Source organism: Zonotrichia albicollis, chromosome Z, assembly GCF_047830755.1.
Source record: "Zonotrichia albicollis isolate bZonAlb1 chromosome Z, bZonAlb1.hap1, whole genome shotgun sequence".
NCBI lineage: Eukaryota > Metazoa > Chordata > Aves > Passeriformes > Passerellidae > Zonotrichia > Zonotrichia albicollis.
In genome coordinates, this window is record NC_133860.1 from 55,135,978 (window position 1) to 55,163,223 (window position 27,246).

The following is a 27,246-nucleotide window of genomic DNA, read 5'->3' on the forward strand; positions in this document are numbered from 1 at the left end:
TTATGCATAACATTTCAGGCTCCTCGCCTTCACCATGCCATTTTAAAGGGCAGCTGTAATAAAAAGGCAAGTTCATGCACCACAAATCGGCGGAGGAGGAGGAAGAGACACCACAAACCAACCAACCAAAGACAATAAAAGAATCTTCACTTAGTCTGGAGTCATCATATCTCCATGGGCCACACACCTTTAAATTTTTTCATCTGTTTTTATTCAGGAAGTGAAATTAAAACTTTAAACTATAAATACAAATGCCAAGGTATTACATGAGATATCCAGAGGCGGTGTATTTTTTTAATTTCTCACAAATAATTCTTACGGAACTCGACATACATCTGGGAAACAAGGTGAAGTTCTGCATACAATGGAAAACAAGTTACATAGTTATATCTCATCTCGCCAATTTGCAATTCCTACCTCATACAAACAAAAGCTCAGGAAACAGTTATAATTTTTTCAGTAATGGTAGAGCAACTCTGCATGAAGCAAGCTGTCTAAAACCAGGTGTACTTTACAACTGTTTACTCAGTGACATCACAAAGTTTTAAAGTATTTTATTTATATACTGTCACCAATATATATAGGTATTGCAAAGAGGGCCAAACACTTGCAAAAATGTCAAGTTTTACACATTTGCGTATTTTCACATTTCTGCCCCCACAGCAAAGCAGTTACTGTTTTCACACGATCTCTTTTAATTTGTCAAAAAATCCCACATAACTCCATCTACATATCAAGGAAATTGAAGAGCAAGCTTAACAGCAACTTTAATTTATAAGGGAAAAAAAAAAACCCTAGGTGAATCGATTTTTTATGACCTTATGCAGACCTGAAGAAAAATGACCACCAAGAATAGGTTCACTAAATTTATTTAAAAATCCTAGAATGTTTCTTACAAAAATGGGTTTCATTCTGCACACTGCTCTCAACAAATGCCAGGGACATGGGACCTACCATAGTCTCCCCCTTCAAAGTAAGATACAGTGTACATAAAAGCAGGGTGTTCACAACAATTACAGAAAAACAGTACAATTTACCACCAACAATGAACAAAAATAGAACTCATTCTCTCTGCCACTTTAAAATTTCCATGTTAGTCTCGTGCTCCCATCCCCCCCCATGTATCTGTAAGGAACTAAAACATTACATCTGGTGTACAGCAAAGATTCCACTACACCTCAAATGCAGAACACCTATGAAGCAGAGGAATGTTGGCTTTTTAAACAGAAGCAGATAAAAAAAAAAAGGGTGCAGGACTCCTTCAGTTCTTCACTAGTCTTAGAAAAACTTTCCAGAATACTGCTTCACACTATAAAAAAGAAAAAATAATCTTGCATTAGAATCCTTCAACATCTGCATACTGCTTCACACTATAAAAGAAAAAGAAAAAAGCATGTATTAGAATGATGGACCATACATCTTGCATCAACATTCATAAATCATATTAAATTACAAATTACTAACACATTTAAAAATACATAATTTTAAAGTGTCAATGGCTAACAATTATATTAGTGTATTTCAGGCATAGTTAAATATTAGTAATCTAAGATATTAAAACTGCTATAGCAGCCAGAATGTTAATACAGCAAATGCTATCTGTAGCTGTTAATATTTGGCAGAAAAGGCAAAGTACTGTCAGCAAGGTGTGAAATGCTGCATAACAGCCCCAAATCGATTTCAACTTGTCCTGTAGAGGCATGGTCTGTGCCATATGGCAGACTGCGATTTGTTGTCAATTTAGTTATCTAAAAACAACAAAATCACTAGTCTTCCACACAGAACTAGGCCAACATCCACTGAAATCTTCTATATTTTCTACAGGCTCTATGAAATTTATTACAAGTAGTTTTTTTTGCAGCAGTTTTCACCAGAGAAATGAGAGGACTGCTTGGTTAAGATGTCTTCCAGCAAGATTAGTTTTGAGGGTGTCTTCATTTTAATTAGAATGGAGAGCAGAAGAGAATCAAGGCAGAACTACCACTAGAGAAGTTAGGTTCAAATAGTTACTTAAAACCTGCCTTCTTAAAAAAGTGATTCACAGAGGAGAGCAGTTTTATAATATAAATGTTAATTTGACAGTAAGGACAACAATAAACTTTAACTTGCCTGTTCTGCAGCAAATACTGTGCATTTTGTATCTGGTCCTGTGTTCCTGTAATAGTTATTATCCGATCTTCTGAGCCTTCTAGTGGTTCATCAATTTTGATCGAAGCTCCTGACTCATGACGTATTTGTTTGATTCTCTGGCCTCCCTTTCCAATAATAGATCCTGCCAACTAGGAAGAAAGCAAAAACATTAATTCCCTGATACAACTACCTTTCCAAAAGTTCGAAAATTACAACACCATTTGAGTAGTTTCCACAAATTCAGTTTTAAGTGCTGCAATGGGAGCTTTTTTCTTTGTAGCTTAAAAATATCCCCTGTGGTATTAATTGTATAAACACAGGTGAGATTAAACTGGGAGAACCAGCTCTCATTTGCAAAACATGGGTTACAAGGACCCTATCTATTACTGAGTATTAACCACAAGTAGAATTCTTTAACTTGTCTCTGAAGACAGAAACCAAATAGTCAAGCGTTACACTGCTGGCAATTTAGAAACAAATTTACAAAACAATTTACTTGTTTTGTACTAGAAGTACTTAATCAAGCATTTAAAGTATTTCTGATTTACTTAAACAGTCTGAAAAATGGCTGTGACTTTTTTTTTTTTTTAAGAGAAAGCCTGAGTTGAAAGCAACTCAACTTTACTTACATCTTTGGGAATCGTTACTTGTGTTGTGATGATGGGTCCACCAAGATCTCCATATGAACCACGCCCCCCTGCATAAGAATAATCTGATTTAAGTGTATGCATCAAGCCCTTTAGTAACTACATAATGAACTACATGCAAAGGTTCTATATGAACACTTACCATAACCAGAGCCACCCTCAAACTGTAAGAGAAAAGAGAAAAAAACATTAATGTGAACAGCCACGTTTCATTAACACATTTTTACCTTAAGCATTATATTGTTAACTTTGAGTCCATTTAATCTAACATCACAACCCTCAATCTGATATAAATACAACAGTGTTATGCCATCAAGGGCATCCTGAGGCAAAGATGGAAGACCAGAAACAAAAGGGGTGGGTGGGAGAGATCTCATTAATCTCTGTCCAATTTGGACCAAAGGCCATCTTGTACAGGACCACAAGTTGGATGCAATGATTCTTGTAGGTCCCATCCAACTCCAGATATTCTGTGATTCTTATCCTGCCCTATTAAAACCTTTAAGAATAACACATAAAACGACAAAGAATTCTGCCATGCCAGTATACCAAGGCAGTCTCACCATCTCAGCTTCTTGAAGACAGCTGCTAATGCTGATCTACTTGTGACCTCTGTACTAAACATTAGAATACAAAATCAGAGTAGAGCCTTATTAATACTACAAATACAGCTCAAAAGATATTCCAGTCTCCAGTTCTGGGGCTAGAAGTCTGCCCAGCAAATCACCCTACTACATCTACACCTCTGATTCTGACTATGCTACAAACCCTTTACATCTTAGAATAAATAATCACGACAATAATTACTTCTGTTACATTTGAACCATCATACACTGAATGTAAATGACTGCAACGAGCATTTCTGGCTCTGTTATTTTTAGGATTTGTAAACTTGCATTTGACATCTTGTTCTCATTTCATCTAATGTGTTCTAAGTGTGCAAAACCATGTATTTATACTTTGCCACAGAAGCAAAGAATAAATCTATGTGGTTCTCTCAAATTCAACTTCTGATGACATCTCAGTGATAACATTTAAGAAAAGAGTAAAAAATACCCAATGTGCACTGACTGCAAGAGTGAGCAAGGATGAAGAAAGCGCTTCAGAACTGGCATGGAGACTACCCTGCAGCCCATGGAGAAAACAACACTGGAGAGGATCATTACACTGTAGCCCACTGACGGATGCTATGCTGAGAGCAAGTAGAAATGCCCAGAAGGAAGCCACACAGGCAGATACCTGTGCCCTGTGGGAGGACCAACACCAAATTAGTCTGTTCCTGAAGAACTGTACCACACAAAGGGGACCCACACTGAAACAGTTCCCTAAGAACTGCAGTCCACTGGAAACAGATCATTTGAGCAGCTCCAGCTGTATCACTCCATGGAAAGAACCCTACACTGTAGAAGGGGAACAGTGCAGAGAGGAAGGAGCAGTGACAGGTACGACAAACTGACCGGGAACCTACCATTCCCTACCGCCCCTGCACCATTCATAGCAGAGAAATAGTAGAGAAATAGCAGAGAAAGGAATGAAGGAGTGAAAGCTAAGTCTGTAAAGAAGTGGAAGTGGGTGAAGGTGTTTTTCTGTTTCTCACCATGCTACTCAAAGTGGCAGTAAACCTAGGCAAGCCAACTCTGTTTTGCCTATGATGTTAATTAGCAAGCGATCTGCCTGTCTCCATCATGAGCCAGACTTTTCTGTCGTACTTTCTCCCGTCACTCTACTAAGGAAGGGGCATGAGAGCAGCTGAGTAGGCCCCTGGTAGTCAGTCAAGTTCATCCATTCCCAAGGAGGGGCCCATAGAAGTTATAATGCAACAACTTTCCCAAAAAATATTCCTTACCATATTTTTTTTACATCAAAGTGGAAGCTATTCAGATCAAAGTGTTGAGCTTATCCTCTGTCTCTAAGCAACCTGCACTGTCTAATCATGTTACTAAGCAATACATATGATAAGACAACATCACAGAGCTCACAAGTCCAAAATACAAGACAATGAAGGACTCCGCTAAAGGTTAAACTGAGAGGCTGATCACATAGCTTACTGCATACAGACGCATACTGCTGCTGGTATTTGCCATAGGATACTTTTTGGACTAACTTGTTTTAAATAAAATACCTTTCCTTGATCACATCTGCCTCTCCACAGTACAAAATAACAGAATTTTATATCAGTTGCTGTGTACATAAGGTAAGAACTGACTTTTCACATGAATTAATAAAAAAGTATTAATTTGGCAGCATTTTGCCATCTTCAAGACATTGGCAGCACCTGATGTACTCTCTAATTTCTACAATGGAGTGACTACATCAGTAAACAAGAGAAGGGCGACAGGTACCATGTACTTGGACTTCTGTAAAGGCTTTGACATTGCCCTCACATCCTTCCATCCAAACTGGAGAGGGATGGATTCCACAGGTAGGCTGCTTATTGAAAAGACAGCAACATCCAGGGGGCAGTGTCAATGGCTCAGAGTTTCAACAGACATTAAGTGGTGTCCCTCAGAGACTGGCCTCCACTGGGACCAGTGCTATTCAATGTCTTCATCTATGACACAAACAGATTAGGTACACCTGCAGCCAAGTATGCAAACTGAGTGGTGCCGTTGACAGACCTGAAAGACTGGATGGCATCCAGAGGAACTTGGACAAGCTCCAAAAGCGAGCGCATAGGAAACCTCATTCAATTTAACAAGACTAAGAGCAACGTGCTTCACCTGAGCTGGTGCAACCTCCAGTACCAACACAGGCTGGGGGAGAAACAGATGGAGAGCAGCCCTGCCCAGAAGAACTTGGGGATGCTGGCGAGTTAAAGGTGGGACATGACCCAGCAATGAGCACTTGCAGCGCAGAGTAGCAACCGTGCCCTGTGCTGCATTGTAAGGTCAAGCCTTGAGATCCTAAAATGAGTACTGCACCCAGCTCTGGGGCCCCCAACATTAAGGGCATGGATCCACTAGATTAAGTCTGGAGGAGGACCACAAAGATTATTAGAGATGCAGCACCTCTCCTGTAAGAGTCTGAGAGCTGGAATTGTTCACCTTGGAGAGGAGAAGGCTCCAGGGTGACCTTATTGTGGCCTTCCAGCTCCAAAAGGCAGCCTACTAGAAGGCTGGAGAGGAGTTTTCACACAGGTATGTAGAGGAAGGAAAAGGGGCAACAACTTTAAACTGAAAGAGCGTTGGTTTAGTTTAAGTATTGGAAAGAAATTCTTCACTCTGATAGTGATGAGGCACTGGAACAGGTTTCCCAGAAAAGCTGCGGACTCCCAATTACTGGAAGTTTTCAAAGCCAGGTTCAATGGAACCCTGAGCATCCCAGTCTAGTTCAAGGTTCTCTACTCATGGCAGGCTGGAATTAGATGATCTTTAATGTTACTTCCAACCAAAATCATTCTATAATTCTGCGATAACATCCCAAAACCTATCTGGTCAAATGACACATTTTCAAATAGATTGATAGGTAAACATAGCTGATTCACAAATAAGTGAGAAGCTATTTTAAATATTTGCCACTTGAAATAAAATCCCACAACATTATGGAAGCAAAACAAAACATAAATCGTAAATTGATGCATCTACAGTGCATCAGTTATGGAGAAAGTTACCATTTATCCAAATGAAAATACTGTGTAAAGGAGGCAAAAGAGGTAAAGAGAAGCTTCCCTACTCTCACCAGGCTGCTGCATAATTCCACATTTCTATTAACATTACCTGCCGACAAAGGACACACCATTATGTCTGCCCCTAAATTCAAAGTCAGAAGAATGGCTTCATAAATTTTAATAGGCGCAAGTTGCCATGGACTACACTCAAGATCTCTTAAATTTGCTTTATCACTGAACTCATTCAATAATGCAGTTTTCAAAACCAGGCTGAAAACACTCACCAATTCTGGTGGCTGCATGTCATCACAGGCATCCACATGACACTGCATCATCTTCCAGACGCAACATAAGAGGAAGAAAGGAAATCCAGGTCATACAAACTTTTAGAGAATGTTGCAGCCAAACAGAATGCAAAGTGGTATAAAGAAACCCTTATACCATTAACAAAGACTTGAAATTATGTGATTTACATCACTTTCAAAACTCACTAGCTTTTAATTTTACTTTGGGGCAACTCTAAATGGGCAACTGTTGTTTTCCTTCTCTTTCTATCATATTAGCAGATTTTTCCTCTCACTAAGAAGCTCAGAAACTTTTTCCTCTCACTCAGAAGCAAGGCAAAACTTAAGCCTTCTTCTTTTTTTCAGAAAGACTTTTTACATTTTTACATGTATAATTCTGCTATCTACTAGAAAAAGGTTCAGTAAGACTGCAACAAGTAACTGCAAGTGATTATGCCAACTGCAGGTTAACCAGAAGGACACTGCTTCTTATGTTTTACTATCATATACCTCATCCTGTTAGCAAGTAGACTAACAGTCTACCACTGCCTAACTACATTAGAAACTTAACTATGTTTCTAAAACATATGATATATGGCATTTCTTTCTTTCAGAATTTTACCATTTCAACAAGTGATGTTTATTTGTGCAAAATTAGCTTCTGAAACAGTGTCTTGGCACACACAACATTTTACGTTGGAGACCAGCACTGAGTAGTGCTAATCACTACTCAGAACTGGAACAGAAACCAGATGACAGATGGGCTGGATAAGGCAAAGAGCTTAACTTTTACATATAAGAAAAAACCCTGCATGCAGTCCTAACTGATGTCAAATTCTTTTGTAGTAAGTTTTTCTAGTTTTTAAGAGTGACCTAGGAAAGCGAAATTTTGTTACTTCCTTCCAGCATCTGCACGAATAAATAGAAGAGTTGTCATACATTCTTCCTTTACTAATTTTTACATGCCCCTGATAATGAGTATGTTAAAAAATACAGAGAACTCAGGATTTTTCAGATCACCATAGCCCTTATGGTACACAGGACTTGATCTGGAGTGTTACACACTGTAGTAGTTACATTTCTATATGCTGATAAACAAGTCTGTACTTTGGAGAAAAAGCTTCAGAACAGACTATAAGTCAAATGAGCATTTAAACAGCAGTACGTACTTATACTACAGGCTAACAGACAAGTTAATCATCTAAAGTGATTAAATCTGTATAGGCAAGAGGAATTTACGCATCTTTTAAAATCAAAATGGGTTTTTCTCATCTCAGCATTTACAAAGCCGTCAATGCTCTGTCCTATCTCTGAAACAGGAAAAACCACAGTTCAGCATCCAGTCTTTAAGACTGTCAACTGTTCAATCTTTCTGCCTTTAGTGAAAAAGAGAACTGGCAAAAGATTTGGTTTTGTACAATAAATTTACCCAGCATTTTTGAGATGTTAATCAATTGCTGCCTTTCATTACACCTATGTAAGATAGAATTCATGTGAAAAGAGCATTTCTACTCTTTAAGGGCAGCTTTTTCCATCACAAATCACAGTAATATTGGTTTCATTTAAACTTTTAGCTACACAACAGTTTCTATTTGATGCTTGTAGCACAGGAGGACTTTACTTTTTGGCATAACACTTGAAACTGTGATGTCATACTCAGTGTGGAAATTTCTGCCTACACAATTTAGGATATCAGGATCACGATTAACTAAAACTAGAAATTAAATTCTATCTTTGCTGGGAAGTAGTTCTCACTTTAATGGCTATAACACTTGGTTACAAAGGAGCCAAAGTTATAAGCAGCTTCACTATGAAAAGAAATGAAATTGTTTTTTTTTTTTCCATGAAAGAAACCAAGCTAGCAGAAATTACTCCACTTGTGTATAGAAACTCATGACAATAAAGTGAAGGTCAACCTGACAGGCTAAGCCTAAGTTAAAATGGATTTTCTACCTGAACTGGAATAAAAATAGAACAAAATTAGAACACACTACGGCCCAAGAGTCAAGCTAAGTAAGATTGCGCTCAACCAAATACCCAAAGAAGGGCAGGCTGTTAAGTTTATGTACTCTAGCACAGGCTTTATAAGCTGCTAACAGAAGAACACAAAACCTAAGCCGTGAAAACATGTAATTACAGATAAGGAATCTTGGAGAGGTACTTCTCCATTCTTTCAGTTTCTTAGCATGTAGATCAGCATGGGAAACTACTGAAGTCGGAGGGAGAGATCCACCCTTATTGATCAGCATCACTCCACTTTATTCATCAATCAGGCACCTTTTATACCAGATTAATTCACTTCATGCATATTGCAAAATCTGAGCTCCTGATAGGTTGTAGAGAAAACTTCAGCTCCTCCTTTTGTTTACAATACCTGAAGTTAGTTTACTGAAACCAAGATCAGTGTTCTCACCCTGATATGGAAGGTTCCCAAAATCTTCATATCTATTCCCAGACTGACTGTCTGCTCCCAGTAGCAGTCAAGGACAGGAATGGTCTGAGAATCTTGTCGTTTATATGAAAGGTGGCTGAGAACCTTAATTATTTACAGAATCAAGCCTGGGAAAGGCTGCTTTTTTCCTTTAGCTGAATCCTTTCATGGCCTCTTTCTTTAAGCCATGCTTGAACCAGGCTGTCCACAGGAAACAGGGTTTTTTTTTGTGACTGCAAATATTTGTGACTGCAAATCTTTCCTTTTATTTATTATTACTAATAAGCATATGGCATTCTTGCAATCTGGAGTTCCAGTAACTCTTACTCCAAAGGAGTTCATGTGAAGCCCATTTCATAGCTTTTTCATTTTTATCTTCCACATTAATTTTGTGGAAAAAAAAAAGTGTTACCTGCTATCTTAAAAGAAGGTGCCAAACAAAGCCAGAGGAGAAAAGAATATTGCTACTATAGAGATCTACCTCTGTTGTGATTTAAGAGCAGCTGGTAACCAGGCACTACAGAGCTGCTTGCTCACACACCCCCACCCTACCCCCAGTGGAACTAGGTCAAGAATCAAAAGTAAAACTTACAGCTTGAGATAACAACAGTTTAGTAACTGAGAAGAATGAATGTCATACTGATTAAACAAATCTGAAAGAGGACCAGTGCAAGAAACCCTACAGACCTGAGCACAGTCAAAATCACTGAATCTTTTTGATGACAGGGAGAAAGAAAGAAAACAAAAGAGTACAATTTACACCTCAGATATTAATCCACAGGAGGACCATTTGTATGGACAAAATATATGGTTTTACTATGAGAACCATGTATGTCCCGCATGAAAATGCATGTAGTTCAGCATGCTAACTGTGCTTAGGGACACAACAGAGCAAATTTTAAAGTCATACCATGCCATCGTAACGGTCTCCTGGTCTGCCCCTTCGGTCATAGGACATTAGATCTCTAAAACGAAAAAGACAGTAGCATTTTAATTGTGTTACGTGTGTTATCAGCTAGCTTGTTTATTCTTATCTGAATTTTCCCATTCAGGGCTCACATAAACTTAGTATCAACCTACTCTAACCAAGTACTGAGTAAGAGAAGTTCCAAAACTACTGACCATAGTCCTGGCAACTTACCACATCACAGCAAGTAATTACATTTCAGTTTACTTCAAAATACTCTTGTCTAATACAGGTTCAATCCTGCCTAATCATTACCAACATGGACGCATGGAAAGATCACTGAAAATATGAATATGACTCAGATATACAAAATGAGTTTCCTATAATGCACTTATCCATCAACTTACCCGCCACGAGGAGGTGGTGGAGGAGGAAGCGGAAGATTACGAGCTCTGCTGCCACCTCTAACACCACGACCTGGTGGAGGTGGTGGAGGTCCTCTGCGAGGGCTCATATCATCATAATCTCTTCTTGAGGGAGGCATAGGTCGTCCACCACGACCAGGGGGCATTCGATCAAAACCTCCTCTTCCACGCATTGGAAAGCCCACTGGCCGTCCCCTTCTATCATCAAACATCATTGTGAAGCCACCATAGTCATACGTTTCATCATAGAAATTGGGATCATAAGGCTGGGCCCGTCCTTTAATTGGAGACTAATATAAACAAACAAAACAATTCCCCAAATCAGATATTTATATTACAACTGGCATATTAATTACTAACACAATGCATTTGGAACATGTTCTTGATTTCACAATGCTGCCAAGAAAGGAGATGTTGATGTGCTTCCTGTGAACTTAACTATGACAGTAAAACTACTTAGATGTGGCAGACACATTTTGTTTTTCTTCCTCTTTGAATTTTTCATTCTCATCACATGCAAAGCATAAATGGCCCAGTACTACCAAAAACTGCTCATGAGGTGTACCCCAATTCTAAACAACAGGAACAGATCCCAAGGTTCGTAACTGTCCATCATTTGCTGCTGGGAAAGCACAAGGTACTAAATTTAAACTAGAACATTTTTCATCGCATTAATGCCTAAAACATTCATGAATGCCAGTGAAAGAATAAATTTAATAAACATCACCTCAGAGATAAGATCCAAGATAATCTTGATGCACTCAACAACTCTATCAGGTTTTCCACCAATAAGAACCACTCTGTCAGTCGAATGAGGACAACACTCCTGAAAGAGCTTAATGGTGGTCTGAGTGTTCTGCAGGAAGAAAGAAAAAGAAGAAAAAAAACCCAACAAGATTATCAAATATGTTTTTAAAAACTTTATAAAACCATTACAATATTTTAAAAATAGATTCAAAAGACAATTAAGTTCCCACCCACTTCAATCTGCATGCTTGCTTTTGAGTTATCACACAAAATTTCAAGATTACATAAAGATCTTGCTGCTCTAAGTTTTGTATGAGGATGAAAAAAAAATCAATTTTCTCCTATTTTAATTATGATGCACCTATGATGCATCATTTAATTAAGTATTAGAAAAAGGATCACATAACCATTGTGAGCTTACAGACTGCATTAGCTTCCAAATTAAACATGCTCTGAATGCTAAGACAGCAATGTTGCTAGGATTATGTCTAGTTGTCTTGTCTTTCTTAATCCATGCAAACACGTATTGGCTTATACCTGAACTGACCTGAAAGTGCCTGACACAATGCCAAGAAACTCAACCATGTGTTTTCAGTTCATAGAGACCATAAAGTCTTTAGTATCTTAGTCTTTCACTTAAAACATATGGTCTTCCAGGAGTTAGAATTAAAAAATAGAAAGGCAGCATGAAGTCTTTCCACAGTACATTTACTGTAGAGATGGTTTCATTCTGAGCTGTTTTGTGTGTTCAACCACACAAATACTTCTGCACTACGCAGCAGTTTGGTCTAAAAGGAGAAATTATTATCATTTTAATAAAATGAAGTAAAAATACTTTCTTTAAAAACAGTACTCTACCAAAAATATGTTTAACCAAGTCCTGGCTCTACCACTGACATTACTTCTGAGGGTCTGCAAGAAAATTGCAACTTCCAGCTCTGCCTCACAACATCAAAAGCATGTATGCAACACAATGAGAAGGAATTACCACACAGCAGATACTTAGATGTACCCCTTATGAACAGAGAACATTGCTTATTGAACAAAATAAAATCTCAGAAGAACAGAAAGCAAGTACCTCTCTGAGTTCTTTAATTTTAGCACCCTTGACACCAATAATGCCTCCTGCCAGACTCTGGTGAATAAGAAGCCGAAGTTCGCAGTCGAAGTCACTGCCTTTGTAGTGTTGATACTGTAAATACGATGCATATAGGGAGAAGCAAATAAAGATGATTCACAAAAATTCAATATTTGGTGTTTTAAGCTTCTTCTTTATAAACAGAATGGGGCGATTTAATTTATTGCTGAATTGTAGTTGTGTCTTTCTTTTGATACAACCACAATAATTTAAACACCTCACCTCAATGTCAAATATTTTTTACATTAATTATTACATTACACTGCCCCACTTGCTATAACAACTTAAGAAGGCATCAAACAGTGCAGCACTTATTTTTTGGAAAATGGGAAATGTTCAAAAATGTTAGTTTAATAAACAATGACAGAGTTTGCCCTCTACCCAAAAAATGCCAACATGACAGCCGTAACTCTACTTTAAAAGGCTTTTAGCATTTTTCATTTTTCTTGTTTCCTGTTTTAAAAAGTAGCAAATACTCTAGAACAATCTCATTCAAAAACAGATCTTTTTATTCTAAACAGAAGAAAATTTCAAGATAAATACCTCTTCTAAAGTAGGGATAATCTTCTTCAAGATTTCTCCAATTGTCTCTATATCTGCACTTATACTCAAGATGCTGTTGGAAGCCACAATGACAGACAATATGGAAAAGGTAGAAAAGAAAAATAGAAGTAAATTATTTTTATCATCACGCACAAAATTTTAACAAGATTTACTACAATGAAGGGATTACAAGTATTCCCCATTTAAAGTAAACCTGTTTGCTCAATTTACAACACATGCATCTTTGTTTATGCCCAGTATATATGCATGAGAAATTTAAGATTAGGTAGGTCTTGCAGAAAGAGAAAGACAGAATGGGCTTTTGGAAGGGCTCAAATTAAGCGGGCAAGAAACTGACGCAGAACTGAAAAGTAGAAGTGAATATTCATGTTCCCCGCCACCACTAATTAGGATACCCTCGCTATTACATTCGTAGAACTGGCACACCTTCTCATTTTAAATGTGAGGATATACAAGTGGTGAACGTTGTATCTGGAATAAGGTTATGGAACTCAGATTACTAATGGGGCCTCCAAGAAAACAAATACAAAATGCAAGACAAAAAAAGACGAAACAAATGAGAAGTGAAGGAAAGCGAACCGGAATTAGCACTTCATCAGAAATAATTATGAACAGGCAATGTTGAGGGGAGCAAGGTGGGCCACAAAGACAGAGCGAGAGACTATTTTGAACCAATCTGATTTACAATGCAGCAAATATGCAACACTTGAAGCTGTGCTCCTTCCATTGAAATAAAATTAGTGGATTGTTTGGGTGGGCAACTCACGTAAAAGTTCAGTGACAAAAAGACTTAATGGGGAAAATAAGACAGAAAACTTGAAAAAAAACAATACACCGTCTATAAGGGGATACTATTTAATTATATCAAAGGCAGGTAATAAAATACATTTCTCTCTTTCTATTCAGGCAGTGAGGCATAAACTGTTGGGACATACCGCTCGGGGCCACTGCTGTCTGGGACTGAAACACTGGCATTGTACTGCATTGGTCATTGGCGTTCGTGGATGTTGGCATTGGGCATGGGTATTCAATCGGAAGTTGTCAAGTATGGTACCCGTTTGGCAACGAGCACATTTTTGGGCATAGCCAACCAGGGTTTTCACATGGGCGTTCAGGGGCGGATGGGCCAACGTCATGGTGGGCAACGCAGGGGCAAGTCGATCCAGTACATGGGCAACGGAGATATATGGCCAAAAAAACAAGGAGAGGGAAAAGGGGGAAAAGCAATAAATTTTAATTTAATACAAACTATACTCATTACTCTCAATTAACGAAACAAGCTTAAGTTGTTCTGAAGGCTAACACAATAACGGATTGCTACACCGACTGTGGCCTAACAGTATGGACTTTAAAAATTAGTCACTTGATCTGACTAAACTACTACTGACTAAACTACTACTTTCAATAAATGACGTTTCAGTAGCAGGCTGGCTCATGAGGGTAGACGCAAAAACTGTCGAGACTGATAGTACTAGAACCTTGGGCAAATCGGGAGTTTGTGATCCAGACCAATCTAAATTATCTGGACATAGGTGACATACTGATTTACTCAGAAAGCAAACAAAAAAAAAATCAAAACAGAAAAACCCGACTAAAAAAACCCTAAAAAAAGAGGAACAACTAGTTGCCAAAGTTAGTGAGCATATGTATGATTCCTGACCATTTCAACTAAAATCTCAACTCTAGTTGCAGTAGTTTATGAACTTAGTTGGAACTGATTTGTAATGATATACCACCAAATCTTGTGCTGAACAGAGTCTTGATTGGAAAAACCATTGAAATTGTAGCTGATGTTAAGTACAGGGGTGTAAACGAATGGAATTTAAGAAGTGTTGCCAAGTTTTAAAAATACACAACATTAACGCTGAGCATGTGTCTAATCACCAGAGTCAACCCCCCTGTAAAATGTGAACAGGCGTTAAGTCACGACCATTTAAAAATACTTCCAAGTAATAGAATACAATGCTCCTTTAGTGTTTTATATTCATATTTAAAGCAAGAAACCTTAATATTAATGGTTTTGTGCTTCATGTGCAAGCTGTTAAGGAACAGATGGATGAGTTCATTTTGCTTTTTCGAAGGAAGTTAAAGAATTCCTCTATCACTGAGTTAAGCCAGCCACCTGCAAGGGTTTCAGCAGTACTATAACTGATGCACACATATGGGGAATGGTACTATTAAGAGTTTAAGTTTTGTCAATATTTTTAATTAGGATGGTAACTCACTTCAAGTTCAAGTGTGTAATTTAGCAGAATCCTATTAAAAAGTGAAGAGATTTAACATAAACCTCTCATCCCGTGCATCAGGCTGGGTTTTAATTGAAACAGAAATTGAGGAACTGTTATCTACCCTGACAAACAATACAAATGGATTGTAACTTGGATGTCTATAGAGTTGAATTGCTCCCATTTCTAGAAATGCACGCAATCAAGTTTTCGATGTAGTGCTCTGAAAGAAGCAGTGTTAAATTAGTTCAAACTCATATATACTCACGTCTGTACGAAGTGCTTTAATATTTTTGCCACCTTTTCCAATCACTGCTCCAGCATTCTGGAAAATAGTTTTCAGAAGTTACATTATGACAACTCAGTACAAACAAAGTTAATGAACTCAACACTAAGAACAGTAGATCTATTTTGGCTGGCCCAAGAGGTGGGGGGAGGCATCACAAAAAATTACCAAAAGCTCCTACAACCACAGAACACAGCACACAAAGAAAGCTAACTCAGCTTTCCCATTAACATTTCAACTCTAAAGAGAAGTTTTAGGCAATTCTGCCCATGTTGAACTTCTCATAGCCTAGATCTATTAAAAAAAAGAAACAAAATGAGTGTAATGCAGGTCAACTACTTCCTCCATTAGCTGATTTTTTTTTTCCCTTATGGAATATGTTTGCAAATTCCATTTTAAGCTCCAAACATCTGATAATTCAAGTGCTAATATTGTTTTGCACATCAGTAAAGTAACTAATTTCTCAGTGCAATATAAATTGAAAAAGGCTGGAATTAATGTTAACAGCCACCAACTTCCTTAAAGCCACCAACATTAACAGGAATAAACTGACAAATAGTAAAAAGTAGGAATTGGAAAACCACATTTTTACCAGGAACAGGAACAAACTGACAAATAGTAAAAAGTAGGAATTGGAAAACCACATTTTTACCAGGTTCTTTCAAGGATTCTACAAAAAATATTGCTTTTATTACACATTATGTTAAAGGCATGCAAAATGGTACTCCATGTAACTTGGCTATCGGTCAGAAATGTCACACAGAGTTCAGGCAACAGTCTTTCACACCAACACCAAAGACTGAGGTACTTCAGAACATACAAATCATCTGTAGCAACTGGAAACACCAGAGCAAATTCATACACAGCAATTTGAATTATTTATACTTGTCAACAAAATCACTGCAATCCCTGACAAACTACTCCCACATTTCTTCCTGTTGATATAGTTGAACAAGTTTAGTAGATCTCTTTGAGAGAATTACTAAAATCTTAAGTTCTCATCTCACATATTTAATCTAAAAGCACTTATTTATAATCCTCTAAAAACCTTCTTTTTCAAAGACTCATATACAGTCATTGCCCCCAAAATAGCTACCCTCCACTCAAATGTAAACATATCTTAAGACTCTTTACTTCTTAGCAAGTATGTATTTTTAATAAACCCTGTACTGATCCTTAGGGACTTATCCTTTTAAGAGAACCTGGAGGAAAATTCCTTTGCAATACACCTACAACTACCATTCCTATATACTGAAAATTAATCTAGTAAGTTGCCTCATTTCAAAAAAAGCACATAATTTCACACTTCCACCTCACCATACACTTTGTCACCACCATCTTGAGCAATGCTACACATAAAGAAAGTAAAAAAGCGTACTTTGCTCTGAAGCAAGATGCGCAGTTCAACCATCTCATCAGTGTTCCGAGATCTTTTGAAGGCCTGCTCTTCCTCCATATCTTCTGCAGGACGTTTGCCTGTGGAGAGGTCCATAGGGGGGAAACATAAACATTTATTTAACTTTCTAAGTCATTATGAAGTGGAACACATGCCAAAGTCATGCTTTGTACTATTAATACATTTGTTCCTACTAGCGCAAAACTAATTACAGTTAATGCTCTATTCTGAGCATCCACAGCACAGAAACTAGTCTTCACATCAACAGCTTTCTTACTAATTAACAACTGAAAATGCTTAAATGAAAATGCTGCACACAGTCAGTACGAAATTCACAACATTTCAGACACGTCTAAAGGAATGCAGCATCACCCACTTAGTATTTATTTAAAATTTCAATTGGGGAAAACCTTTCAGGCATAAAGCTCAAATGTAGTTTGTATGACACTGAAATACCGGTGAAATAACAGCAAAGTAGCACTTCAAATACTCTGGGAAAAATTGCATGCATCAACAACAATAATGCCCAAATGTTCCTGGTACTTCCCAAGAAATTTTCCATTAAGCTCTTAGCAATATTTCATATATTCGTACTCCTGCATGTAACTGTTACAATGAACAAAATGCAATTAACAGATACACCCTATACCATTCATATTCACATTCTTCATACACCTATGAAATATGTTTCAACATTTAGTCATAACTTTCAGTTCTCATGTCTAAAACATATCAACAAGAAAGATTATATATTTATGCTCCAAAAGCATGTGTAAAGATACATTAATTAAAATAGAAGACAATTAATGCAGAACACAAAATTACTGCTGATGCAAACATATAGTAAAGGTAAATCATTATAAAATTCTTTGGAATACTAAAATTTTAAAGAGAGTCTTTCTAAAAATGAATAGTCCTTTAAAAAATTTACCATTTGTCTCTGTGTTGGTAAAGGTCTCCTCCTGTTGTTCAGTCTCCATTGCCTTTTTTTCTTATGTAGGCAAGCAAAACCTGTTGAAAAATAAAGAGTGTCCATTTTTTTTGTCAAAAACAAACTGTACCTCATGCTAAAGTGAAAAAAATAAATGCCTACTGCTAGAACTTACCGCTGTTATATATCCTTGATGACAAAAACTCAAGTATTCTGGGCGGGATCAAAATCCAACAGCCTATTGCTTCAAGAGCCTATGAAAACAGCATATATCAGTTGTGAGTCTTCCCATGTTGTGAATCTGACTCTGCTACAGCCAGAAACCAAAGGGTTGACCTAAACTATTGCTGCAAATTTTTTCCTTTTAAAAGAAAAACCACAGCCAAGCCAAACACACCACGAAGAGAAGCTGAAGGTGAAATCTGTAGACTTACATAAACCCTTAATGTCTGAATTACACTTCTTGGGCACACACAAGTTTTAAGTAACCACATAATCTCAACATTATAAGATATGTGCCTTGGTTTCTCTTTCTAAAGGGCACTACACCAAAATCTGGTCCTGCTGTTTAGCCCAACACTATTTGCACTTAATAAAAATTCCTGTTACAGCAATCATCAGCATTTGTTTTACAAATTCTCTACTAGCACGCATTTGAGCATGTGTTCCTCTCAACTATAATTGATGAATAAAATAAAAATTACAACTTCCAACTCACTAAATAACGTCTTTTTAAAAAAAAAATCACCGTCTGCAGTTACAACCCACTGCATGCACACTCCTCCAAAACCTCCAAAGCACCTGTACTTCACTACAATTTTCTGAAACAGTCTGTGACCTGCTTTTAGCAACTAAATCACATTAGCGAGAAACATAAATTAAAAAAAAAATCAATTACTATCATTAAAAACGTGATTTACAAGTACAGCCAAACAATCACATATTTCCCTCTGCATTCCATTAACTTCCATTGCCTCAACAAACAGCAGGCACTCATTCTTGTATCCATAATCGGCGGAGAGGGAATGGGGGTGGGGAAGAAGCTGATTCTAATTTATTAAACGTACTCTCAGACAGCTATGTAATTGCTGCCCGGCTTGTAGGGGCTAAAAGCAGGCTCTGTCTTCCCAACACATGCCGCCGGCATTTCCACGTATTTGAAGCGGACTAACGGGCATGCACAAGTTCAGTAAAAGAGGGATCTCAGACAGACACTGCCAAAACTGCGCTGTTACGTGGACGGGCGATAAGAAGACATGGACAAAGTGTAACAGCCCTTTCAGACACCGGCGAATCTACTTCCAATTATCCTAAGAATTCTAAGGCAGCGGGGAGCTAACTGTGATCAGCAGCAGTTACCATTCACGGCTTAGTCTCTCCTAGTCAAGCTTCCCCATACGTCATGTGTTCTCAGTAATCTTGCTCAGCTAGGTAAATCGAGGACATTCACATAACTAATAAAGTCAGGTTCTCTACGAACACCGAAGGGCTAAAGCAGACACGAGGGGTGGAACCAGCGACCACAGACCTAAGAGCTGAGGAACGTCAGAGCGCCTCCAAGGCGCAGCGGCGCTTCTCGCCTGCCCCTCTCTTCCCCCCCCTCCAGCCGCCCGCCCAGCGCGGGGGGAACGGGGCGAGCGCGGCGGCGTGCTGCGGCACCCCCGCGGAGGAACAACGGAAATGGCGCCCTCTGAAATGGCGCCCGCCGACCCGCTGCGAGGCGGAGCCGGGAGCGGAAGGGCCGCCGCCACCACCACGCGGCCGCGGGGAGCGTTACCCAGCCCGGCCCGAGCGGACACAAAGGAGGTGCCCGGCGGCTCCATGCCCGGCGCAGCGGGCGGAGCAGGGTCAATCCTAGCGCCACGGGCACTCCGCCCTCCCCCTAGAGCGGCGCGGCCGCGATGCGGAGCCTCCGCCCCCAGATCGGCCTCTGCGGCCGCTTCCGCGCAGGCCGCGGCCCGGAGCGCCCTCGCTGCGCTCGCCATAATCCCCCATAGAAGCTCTCCCTGGGCACAATTGCCTGGGGCGGGCGCGGGAAGGCGGCAGCGGCCGCCGCGCCCCTGCCCTTGGAGCGCACCCGCTGGTGCTGCGAAAAGCGCGCTGTCCTCGCGGGGCAACGGGGACAGAGGCCACCTTAAGCCCCTCAGCAATAACCGAAGTGGCCACACACCACTGTCCTCCATGCAGTGTTTTCCTCGTTCTACCGCAAACCCCACGAAAGCCCTGTGGCCACAGCAGCCCTCGGCGGTTGAGGCCCCACGACAGGAGACACAGGCCGTCTCGCACCGCTGTGTCACGCCGCGCCGCAGAGCGGAGTCCATCGGCGGCTCTACCGGCCCAGGCAAGGCCCTACCCGGCCTGTGTCCTCCTCCCACCCCCCTGACCTTCTCGTCGGCCCCGGCCGCACGGCGCGGCGGGCTGCGCGTACCTGCGCCCGCCGCCGGCCCCGCCGCGTACGGGAAAGAAAGGGGAGCAGCCCCGGACTCCGACGCGCACATCCACCAGCGCCACCCGCGATTGGCCCTGCCACCGCCCCCCGTGCGGCACCGCCGCCGCCTCGTTGGGTGAAGCCGCTGCCCGTCAGCACAGGAGGCGGCGCGGCGACCCGCACCGCCCTCCGTGAGGAAAAGGACGAGACGGGCCCGGAGAAAGGGTGGCGCCGCTAGACGCGTGCCGCGACCGGCCGGCCTGCCTTTCCTACCTGGGCTGCGGGAGCCGCGCTGGGAGCGGCGGGGGTGGCCCAGAAAAGCGGGAGCGGCTGTGGCCGAGAGACGAGAAAATGGCGTCCCCTAAAACCCCGCCTTGTGCGTGCAGCCCGGCGCCGGCTGTGGCGAGACTCTCGCGATGATTCGATGCGCGCCTCCCATTGGCTATTGGGTGCTCGCGGCGGATTCGGGGAGCGCGGGCTTGGGCGCAGCTCGGTCCCTCAGGCCGGTGGCAGCCGCGGCCGCCCCGCCACCACCGCTCGCTCGCTCGCTCGTGAGTTGGAGCTCCCGGCCCCTCCGAGGGGCTGCAAGGTGCGGCCTAACCTCACTCAGGTCTTCCTCCTCCCCCCGCCTCTGCTTCCCTTCCTCCCTCAGCCCTTTCACCTCCTTTGTTGAAAGCTGGCCCTTTGCTTGGACTAACTAGGCGGTATCTTCCGAGTGGTGGATCTTTTGGGGAGAGCTTGGAGGCAGGGTGTTTTTTTGTTCATTCTAAAGGTCAAAATGCCAAAAATACCCCAATAAACATAGCAGAACCCATACCTGGTGTTTCTTAAATATTCTTAGTGTAGGTTTTGTTTTCGTTGTATCCTGTAGAGGGATTGAGCTACTCGGTCGCCCTTTCTGAGGGATTCAACATGATCCATGCGCTTTTAGGCAACTTGGTATCTTTTCAATATTTGTAGTACTGACATGGATGCAGGGTTTGAATGCACCATTAGCAGGTGTGCTAGCGATACCGGGTTGGGAGGTGCTGCTGATTCTCTCAAGGCTCTTGCAGAGGGATCTGAAATAGATTGGAGTACTGGGTAATTATCAGTGGCATGAAATTAAACAAGAACAAATCCAGATTCTGCCCCTGGCATGCAGTAAGGCTGGGCACGGGTATAAGCTGGGAGAGGAGTGTGTGTGGAGCAGCCTGCCAAAGGGCTCTGGGTGCTGGTGGGCAGCAGCTCAGGGTGAGCCAGCAGTGTGTGCCCGGGCAGCCAGGAGGGCAAACCCCATCCCGGGGGGCAGCAGACACAGCATCACCAGCTGGGATTGGGATCATCCTGCTGGATTCAGCCCTGGTGCCCTCACCCTGAGTCCTGTGTGCAGGGCTGGGCCCCACACTCTGAGAAGGGTGGGAAGGAGGTCCTGGAATGGTCCGGAGGAGCACAACAGAGCTGGTGGAAGGGCTGGAAGGCACATCCTGTGAGGAGGGGCTGAGGGCTCTGGGTCTGTCTGGGCTGGAGAGAAGGAGGCTCAGGGGTGACCTCATTGCTCTGTACAGCTCCCTGGGCAGGGGGCCTGGAGAGGGAATGCTGCTGTGTTCCTGGCATCCAGCAACAAATGTGGGAATGATTCAGAGCTGCATCAGGGAAGTTCAGTCTTGACAATAGGAATAATTTCTTTACCAAGGACAATAAAGCTGGTGAAAGGCCTAGAGAGTAAGTGGTGTTAGGAGTGGTTGAGGGAGCAGGGGTGGAGAAATGGAGGCTCGGGAGACGTTATTGGTCTCCACAATCTACTTGAAAGGAAATTGTTGTAAGCTGGGGGTCAGTCTTTAAAATAGACTTCTGGTTGTACCAAGAGAATTTCAGGTTGGACATCAGGAATTTTTCACAGAATGGGTGTTTAAGCAATGATGGAGTCACCATCCCTGAAATTGTTCAGGAAGTGATTGGACATGGCACTTGGTGCCATGATCTAGTTGGCATGGTGGTAGTGTTCAGAGGTTCGACTCAATGATCTCGGAAGTCTTTATCAATCTGAATGATTCTAGTTCTAAGAACATGATCAAACACTGAAACAGGCTTCCTGTAGAAGTGGCTGGTGCCCTGAACCTGTTAGTTTTGAAGATGTATCTGGGCAATATCCTTACTAACGTGCTTTTGCTTTTGCTCAGCTCTGAATTTGTCAGGTGGTTGGACTAAATGATCTATCAGAGTCCCTTCCAACTGAAATACTTCTGTTCTACTCTGTTTGTGCAGAACTACTTCCTAAACTAACAAGGAGTTAGAGTTCATTAGCCACTGATGTCCTTGGTCCAAGGCTTGGTCCTTATGCAGCCAAGTCCTGCACTGGGTCTCCAGATAACAATGTTTCAAAGCCAGCTTTCAGTTGTCAGTCACTCCTCTGACATAGGTGTTGATAGACCTCAGCTTGGTTCTTTAGATCCTCTTCTGTTCCTAACAGTGCTGGTGAAGTGGGAGAGTAACATCTCAGGTCAATTTCTGAAGTATGCTGTGTGTTAACAGAAAGAAAACCATAAAAAAAGAGGAAATATATTTTAAAACCTACTGCTCTTATGGTTTGGGTTTTTTGTCCGTTCACTTTCAATCTATAGGAAAAGAGTTTCATTTATATGTTTCTAGTTTAATAAACAGAAAAGAAGTGTGGTTGCTTGTATAAGTCTCCATGCTTTTCTTATATTTTGCACATAACTTTTATGCTGATAATTGCACATACGTTTTATGCTGATTGAAACATTAAATGTTGGAAATGCCTATAAATTTCCTTGTCTGTAGAAGTGTTTTAATTTATTTTTTTTATGCAATATAAACATGAAACTTGTAATAATTTCAGTTTTTGTCAAAATATTAAATATGTCTTTTTGGATTCAATTTTAGGGAATTCAGTATCTGACCATAAAAGAAAATGTCTACATCTAGCATTGTAGCAAGAGTGGAAACCTGGCTTTCATCCACATGGCACGTGAAAGTTCCTTTAACATGGCTGGAAGCATGTATTAATTGGATCCAGGAAGAAAACAGTGGTAGTAATTTAAGTCAAGCTCAGATTAACAAGCAGGTATTTGAGCAATGGCTTCTTACTGATCTGAGAGACTTGGAATACCCCATTTTGCCTAACTGCATCTTGGATACTCCCAAGGGAGAGTTATCAGGCTGCTTCTCGGTACAGATTGATTCACTGGTGGATGTTAGCCAGCCAGCATATTCTCAGTTGCAGAAGCTAAGAGGGAAAAGCACTGTAAATGAAGAAGTGACAGCCAGTACTCAGACATTTCAGAAGCCCTGGGAAGCAAAGCCGACTCGAATGCTGATGCTACAATTAACAGATGGCGTACATCAAATTCAGGGCATGGAGTATCAACCAGTGCCCGTTCTCTGCAGTAGTCTTCCTCCTGGAACAAAAATCACGGTACAGGGCAATATTGCATATCGTCTCGGAGTTCTTCTGCTTAAACCAGAAAATGTGAAACTGTTGGGCGGTGAAGTTGATACTCTTCTTGAGGATTATTGTCAGGAAAGAGTCCTTGCTAGATTAATTGGAGAAGCTGAAAACCCTAATTCTGTTGGACAAGCTGGACATGAACAGATTTTTTCAAGGCCTGTGGATGAGTTAGAACAAACTCTTGGCCCTTCAGATGAAGAGCTTTTAGCCAGCCTTGATGAAAATAATGAATTTACTTTAAACAACAGAACATCTTTAGAAAGTGGATACTGTAGTAGAAGCAACAATTTTAATACTGCCTCAGGTTCACTGAGTGCACATAATGGAAATGTTTTGCTGCAAAAATCTGGGAGTCCTTTACCTCACTCAGATGAACAAGTTTCACCTCCCATGGAATGTGCTGATGGCTTTTCAAGTGACTTTCCTTTAGAAGATGACTTTCTTCTGGAAGAAGAGATGCAAAGAGAGATGGAAGATATGCCACCAGTGGAGATGAACAGAAACATGGGTTTAATTACTGGCAGACTTCCACATACATCTAGAAACTCCTGCAGTTCATCTTTAAATGGCACTGGTGAAAAAGAGCATGTGAATGAAAGAGATAAGCCCAGGGAAGCTATCAGCAATGAAAAGAACATGAGAAGAACAATATTTGATGAAGATGGAAATAGCATTAGTAATATTTTGCCACACAAGGGCTTATATCAGACCTGCAGTTCATCAGCATTTTCTTTGGAAACTCCTCCTGAAGAGGGGCAGAATTATACAGACCTAGATGAGAGCAGATGTAAACACCAACACACTTCTGACAGCAGGGTATTAAATGATGATCCTGTATTTTCCTTAAAAATGGATCCAGAAAGAGATCAGCAAAGACATGATTCACAGATCTTTCCTTGCAAGGCAGTAGAGACACATTTAGATTTAGATTCTCCACCTTTCACATATATTTCCCTTCTCCTTGCAAAAAACCCAGAAACTGTTACAATTCTGAAAGTTAAATGTTTTATTGTCACTCTCACTGGAAACCTCACAAAAAGCAATGGGTCCTGGGGTATAAAGGCAAAAATTTCTGATGGCTCTGCTTATCTTGAAGTAGATTTTGCTGATGATATTCTAACAAGTTTCATTGGCTTTTCAGTGCCTGAAATTAATAAGCTGAAAAAGGATCCTGCTTTACGTCTAAAACTTAAGGATGGTTTAGAGAAATGTCAAAAACAGCTGATAGATCTTTGTTGTTTGATGACCATTGAGTTTAATCCATTTCAGTCTAAAGCTACTGTATTAATTCTCCAGGATGCTGATGCTAGGCATCTAGAACAATTGAAGAAACGTTTGAATAAATAATATGTGCAAAATTCCAGACTGTAGATTAGGAAATGTTTAAGTCAGATTTCCCTTGAAGAACTCTTGAAAGTTAAACTTAGAGTTAAGTGGCGTGTCTTTTATCAGGAATTATAATGTAAAAGTGACAAGGAGATGACTCATGGGAGCAAAACTGGGCAGATTGCTTTGTGTGGTGACAGTATTGGAAAAAGATTTTGAATATTTGTGTCTTGACTTTTTCATTCTGCAAAATCCTGCTCATTCTAGACTGGTAATCTTGAGTAGCAGAATTTGTCAATAAATGTATAACAATGAACAAACCATCTTGTTATTTTACTTTTGCAGGCACTTACCTGATTCTTAAAAGAAAGGTGCAGGAGACTCTCAGTTTTTTCTTGGAGAAAATCAGTTTAATAAATTAAAGCAAGTACAGTCCCTTCTGCCTATGCCAATCTGAAGACTCAAATCTATATTCACTGTGCAAAAACCTAAAGTATAGAGAAAAGAAAGATTGTCTTCTAAATATTCAGGTGTGAGGGAAAAAAATCCAATCCTATGCAAAAAGGAGATTTAAAAACCCTATATTTTTTTACAAATAACTTAAAAGAAAGCCAAGTGTTTTAAGGTGTTTATTAGCAGAAAATTACCATAACATATGGGGATTCTATTTTTGTCACATTAATGTTAATCATTGCTAGTAGTTTTGAAACCAGAGGGAACTCATTCATTAACTCTTATAGTTACTTGACTAACCTTTACAGCGTAGTCAAATATTTTGCTGTGCACATGTTGTATAGTATACTTATTGCTGGTTTTAATTTTGATTGATTTTTTTTAAATTTCTGCTTCTAAAATAATATAATAAAGTTTTCATTTAAATTTTGGTGGATGCTGCTTAGTCACTTTGAAAGAAAAAGAAATATTTTATTGAGCATATAGAGTATAAGAAATTATTTTAGTAAGTTTTTCCTTCTTCTGTTAGCTTCTTCCCATTCTTTCCCCTTTGCCCGTTTTTTGTTTTCTTTTGTTTTGGTTTTTTTTTAATTGACCTGTCATTATATATTTTCAAAGCCTTTTCTTTCTCTGAACAATTTCTGTTAGGCCATTGAGATTTGCTGTGACAAGTTGTCAATACAGTTTACTGCTTAATCCCAATTTGAGAACCATGCTTGAAGACTCCAAGGAAAACTAGAGATGATTTGCCAAGTAAGGTAAAAATGGAGGAAGGTAGAGCATGGGACATCTTGAGGGTTTTATGCTTGAGGTGTAAGGGGGTTTAGGTTTAGACTTTTTTTTATAAATACAACCATCCCTGTGTCCCTTTCTTTCCTTGTCCCTCCCACTTTGAAGAGAACCTGAGGAAATTGAAAACCTCATGAGCCACCTCTGGGTTTATTTTCTGAGGATTTTGGGAGCAGTACATTGTTTAAAACTGTAACAGCAAAAGCTTTTGCCTGTCTGGAACCTACATTACTGGATCTTGAGTTACAGTTTCAGAAAAAATTGCTTGTTAGTAGGAAACTGACCAAATTTCATTTCATGTAAACCTTGCAGAAGTTAATAGAGCTGACTGTAAACCTTCAGTGCTGTTTTGTGGAAATATTTTTCCTATAATGAGTTAGGAAACTTCCTTTGAAGTTTTTGTTTTAGCACACAAGAGGATAGAAGTCTTCAGACTTCAGATGGCACAAATAATCCACAGATTTTTATTCTGCTTGTGCAAAGCAAGAGTCATGTTATTCAAACTGCAAAATCAAATTACATGTTGTGTTTGGTTTAGATGATGAAGTCACACCTGCCCCTCTTTTTTTGCATTTATATTTAGCCATCTCTGCTACAATAACTGCTTGTGCCTTCTGTTATCTTCCTCCCTCCCCCACCCGCCCACCTTAAAGGCAATGTTACTTGTGTGACCTTCTTCCTCTCCCCCATTGTCCTTGTCTTCATTTGCAACGTGCTCTCTGGAAAGCCACTGTCATGCCTGTGGTCCAGTGCAAGCGAGAAGATCTCAATAAAGCTGTTTACAGCATGACTGCTTTGCAGATAGGTCACTACAGTTTTCTGGTGTATAAGGTTTCCAGATCTGTGTTCAATCTTTTAGAATTAATGAGAAATATTGCATAGTTTTTTCCAACAAGAAAAGGAATTCAGTTAGTTATATTGAGAGAGCATGCTTATTTAAGAGCTGATGTCAAACAGAAAATGGTTTGTGTAGCTCTGCATAGCAGTCATTGGTTCTTGCCTTATCCACTTTGTCCACTCTCAGAATCAACTTTTCTCTTACCATTCATAATGATTTGGTGCTGTGTGTATTGCATGGTGT

At 40.3% G+C, this 27,246-nt stretch overlaps 2 protein-coding genes across 12 annotated transcripts; one reads left to right on the forward strand and one right to left on the reverse strand.

Moving 5' to 3' along the window:
- Positions 1-853: 853 nt before the first annotated feature.
- On the reverse strand, positions 854-20,549 carry HNRNPK (heterogeneous nuclear ribonucleoprotein K). Of its 11 annotated transcripts, none has more exons than XM_074533475.1 (16): positions 20,420-20,549; positions 17,894-17,972; positions 17,719-17,798; positions 16,770-16,879; positions 15,374-15,430; positions 13,816-13,859; positions 12,859-12,932; positions 12,257-12,384; positions 11,159-11,287; positions 10,414-10,721; positions 10,010-10,064; positions 6,669-6,719; positions 2,920-2,941; positions 2,760-2,842; positions 2,110-2,279; positions 854-1,370 (listed from the first exon to the last, which is right to left on the reverse strand). In XM_074533475.1, the coding sequence occupies exons 3-16, from the start codon at positions 17,765-17,767 to the stop codon at positions 1,337-1,339; spliced, it is 1,314 nt and encodes a 437-aa protein (XP_074389576.1). In that variant the 5' UTR covers positions 17,768-17,798; positions 17,894-17,972; positions 20,420-20,549; the 3' UTR covers positions 854-1,336. The 11 variants fall into 11 exon arrangements, with proteins under 11 accessions (XP_074389576.1, XP_074389586.1, XP_074389585.1 ...); XM_074533485.1 differs by lacking the exon at positions 20,420-20,549 and adding an exon at positions 20,147-20,282 and having other exon boundaries at positions 854-1,309; positions 12,257-12,370; positions 12,860-12,932; positions 16,770-16,867; XM_074533484.1 differs by lacking the exon at positions 20,420-20,549 and adding an exon at positions 20,147-20,282 and having other exon boundaries at positions 12,257-12,370; positions 12,860-12,932; positions 16,770-16,867.
- RMI1 (RecQ mediated genome instability 1) lies at positions 20,508-25,790 on the forward strand. Its single transcript, XM_074533473.1, has 2 exons — positions 20,508-20,735; positions 23,033-25,790. Exon 2 carries the CDS (start codon positions 23,061-23,063, stop codon positions 24,942-24,944), a length of 1,884 nt encoding a protein of 627 aa, XP_074389574.1. The 5' UTR covers positions 20,508-20,735; positions 23,033-23,060; the 3' UTR covers positions 24,945-25,790.
- The last annotated feature ends 1,456 nt before the right edge of the window (positions 25,791-27,246 follow it).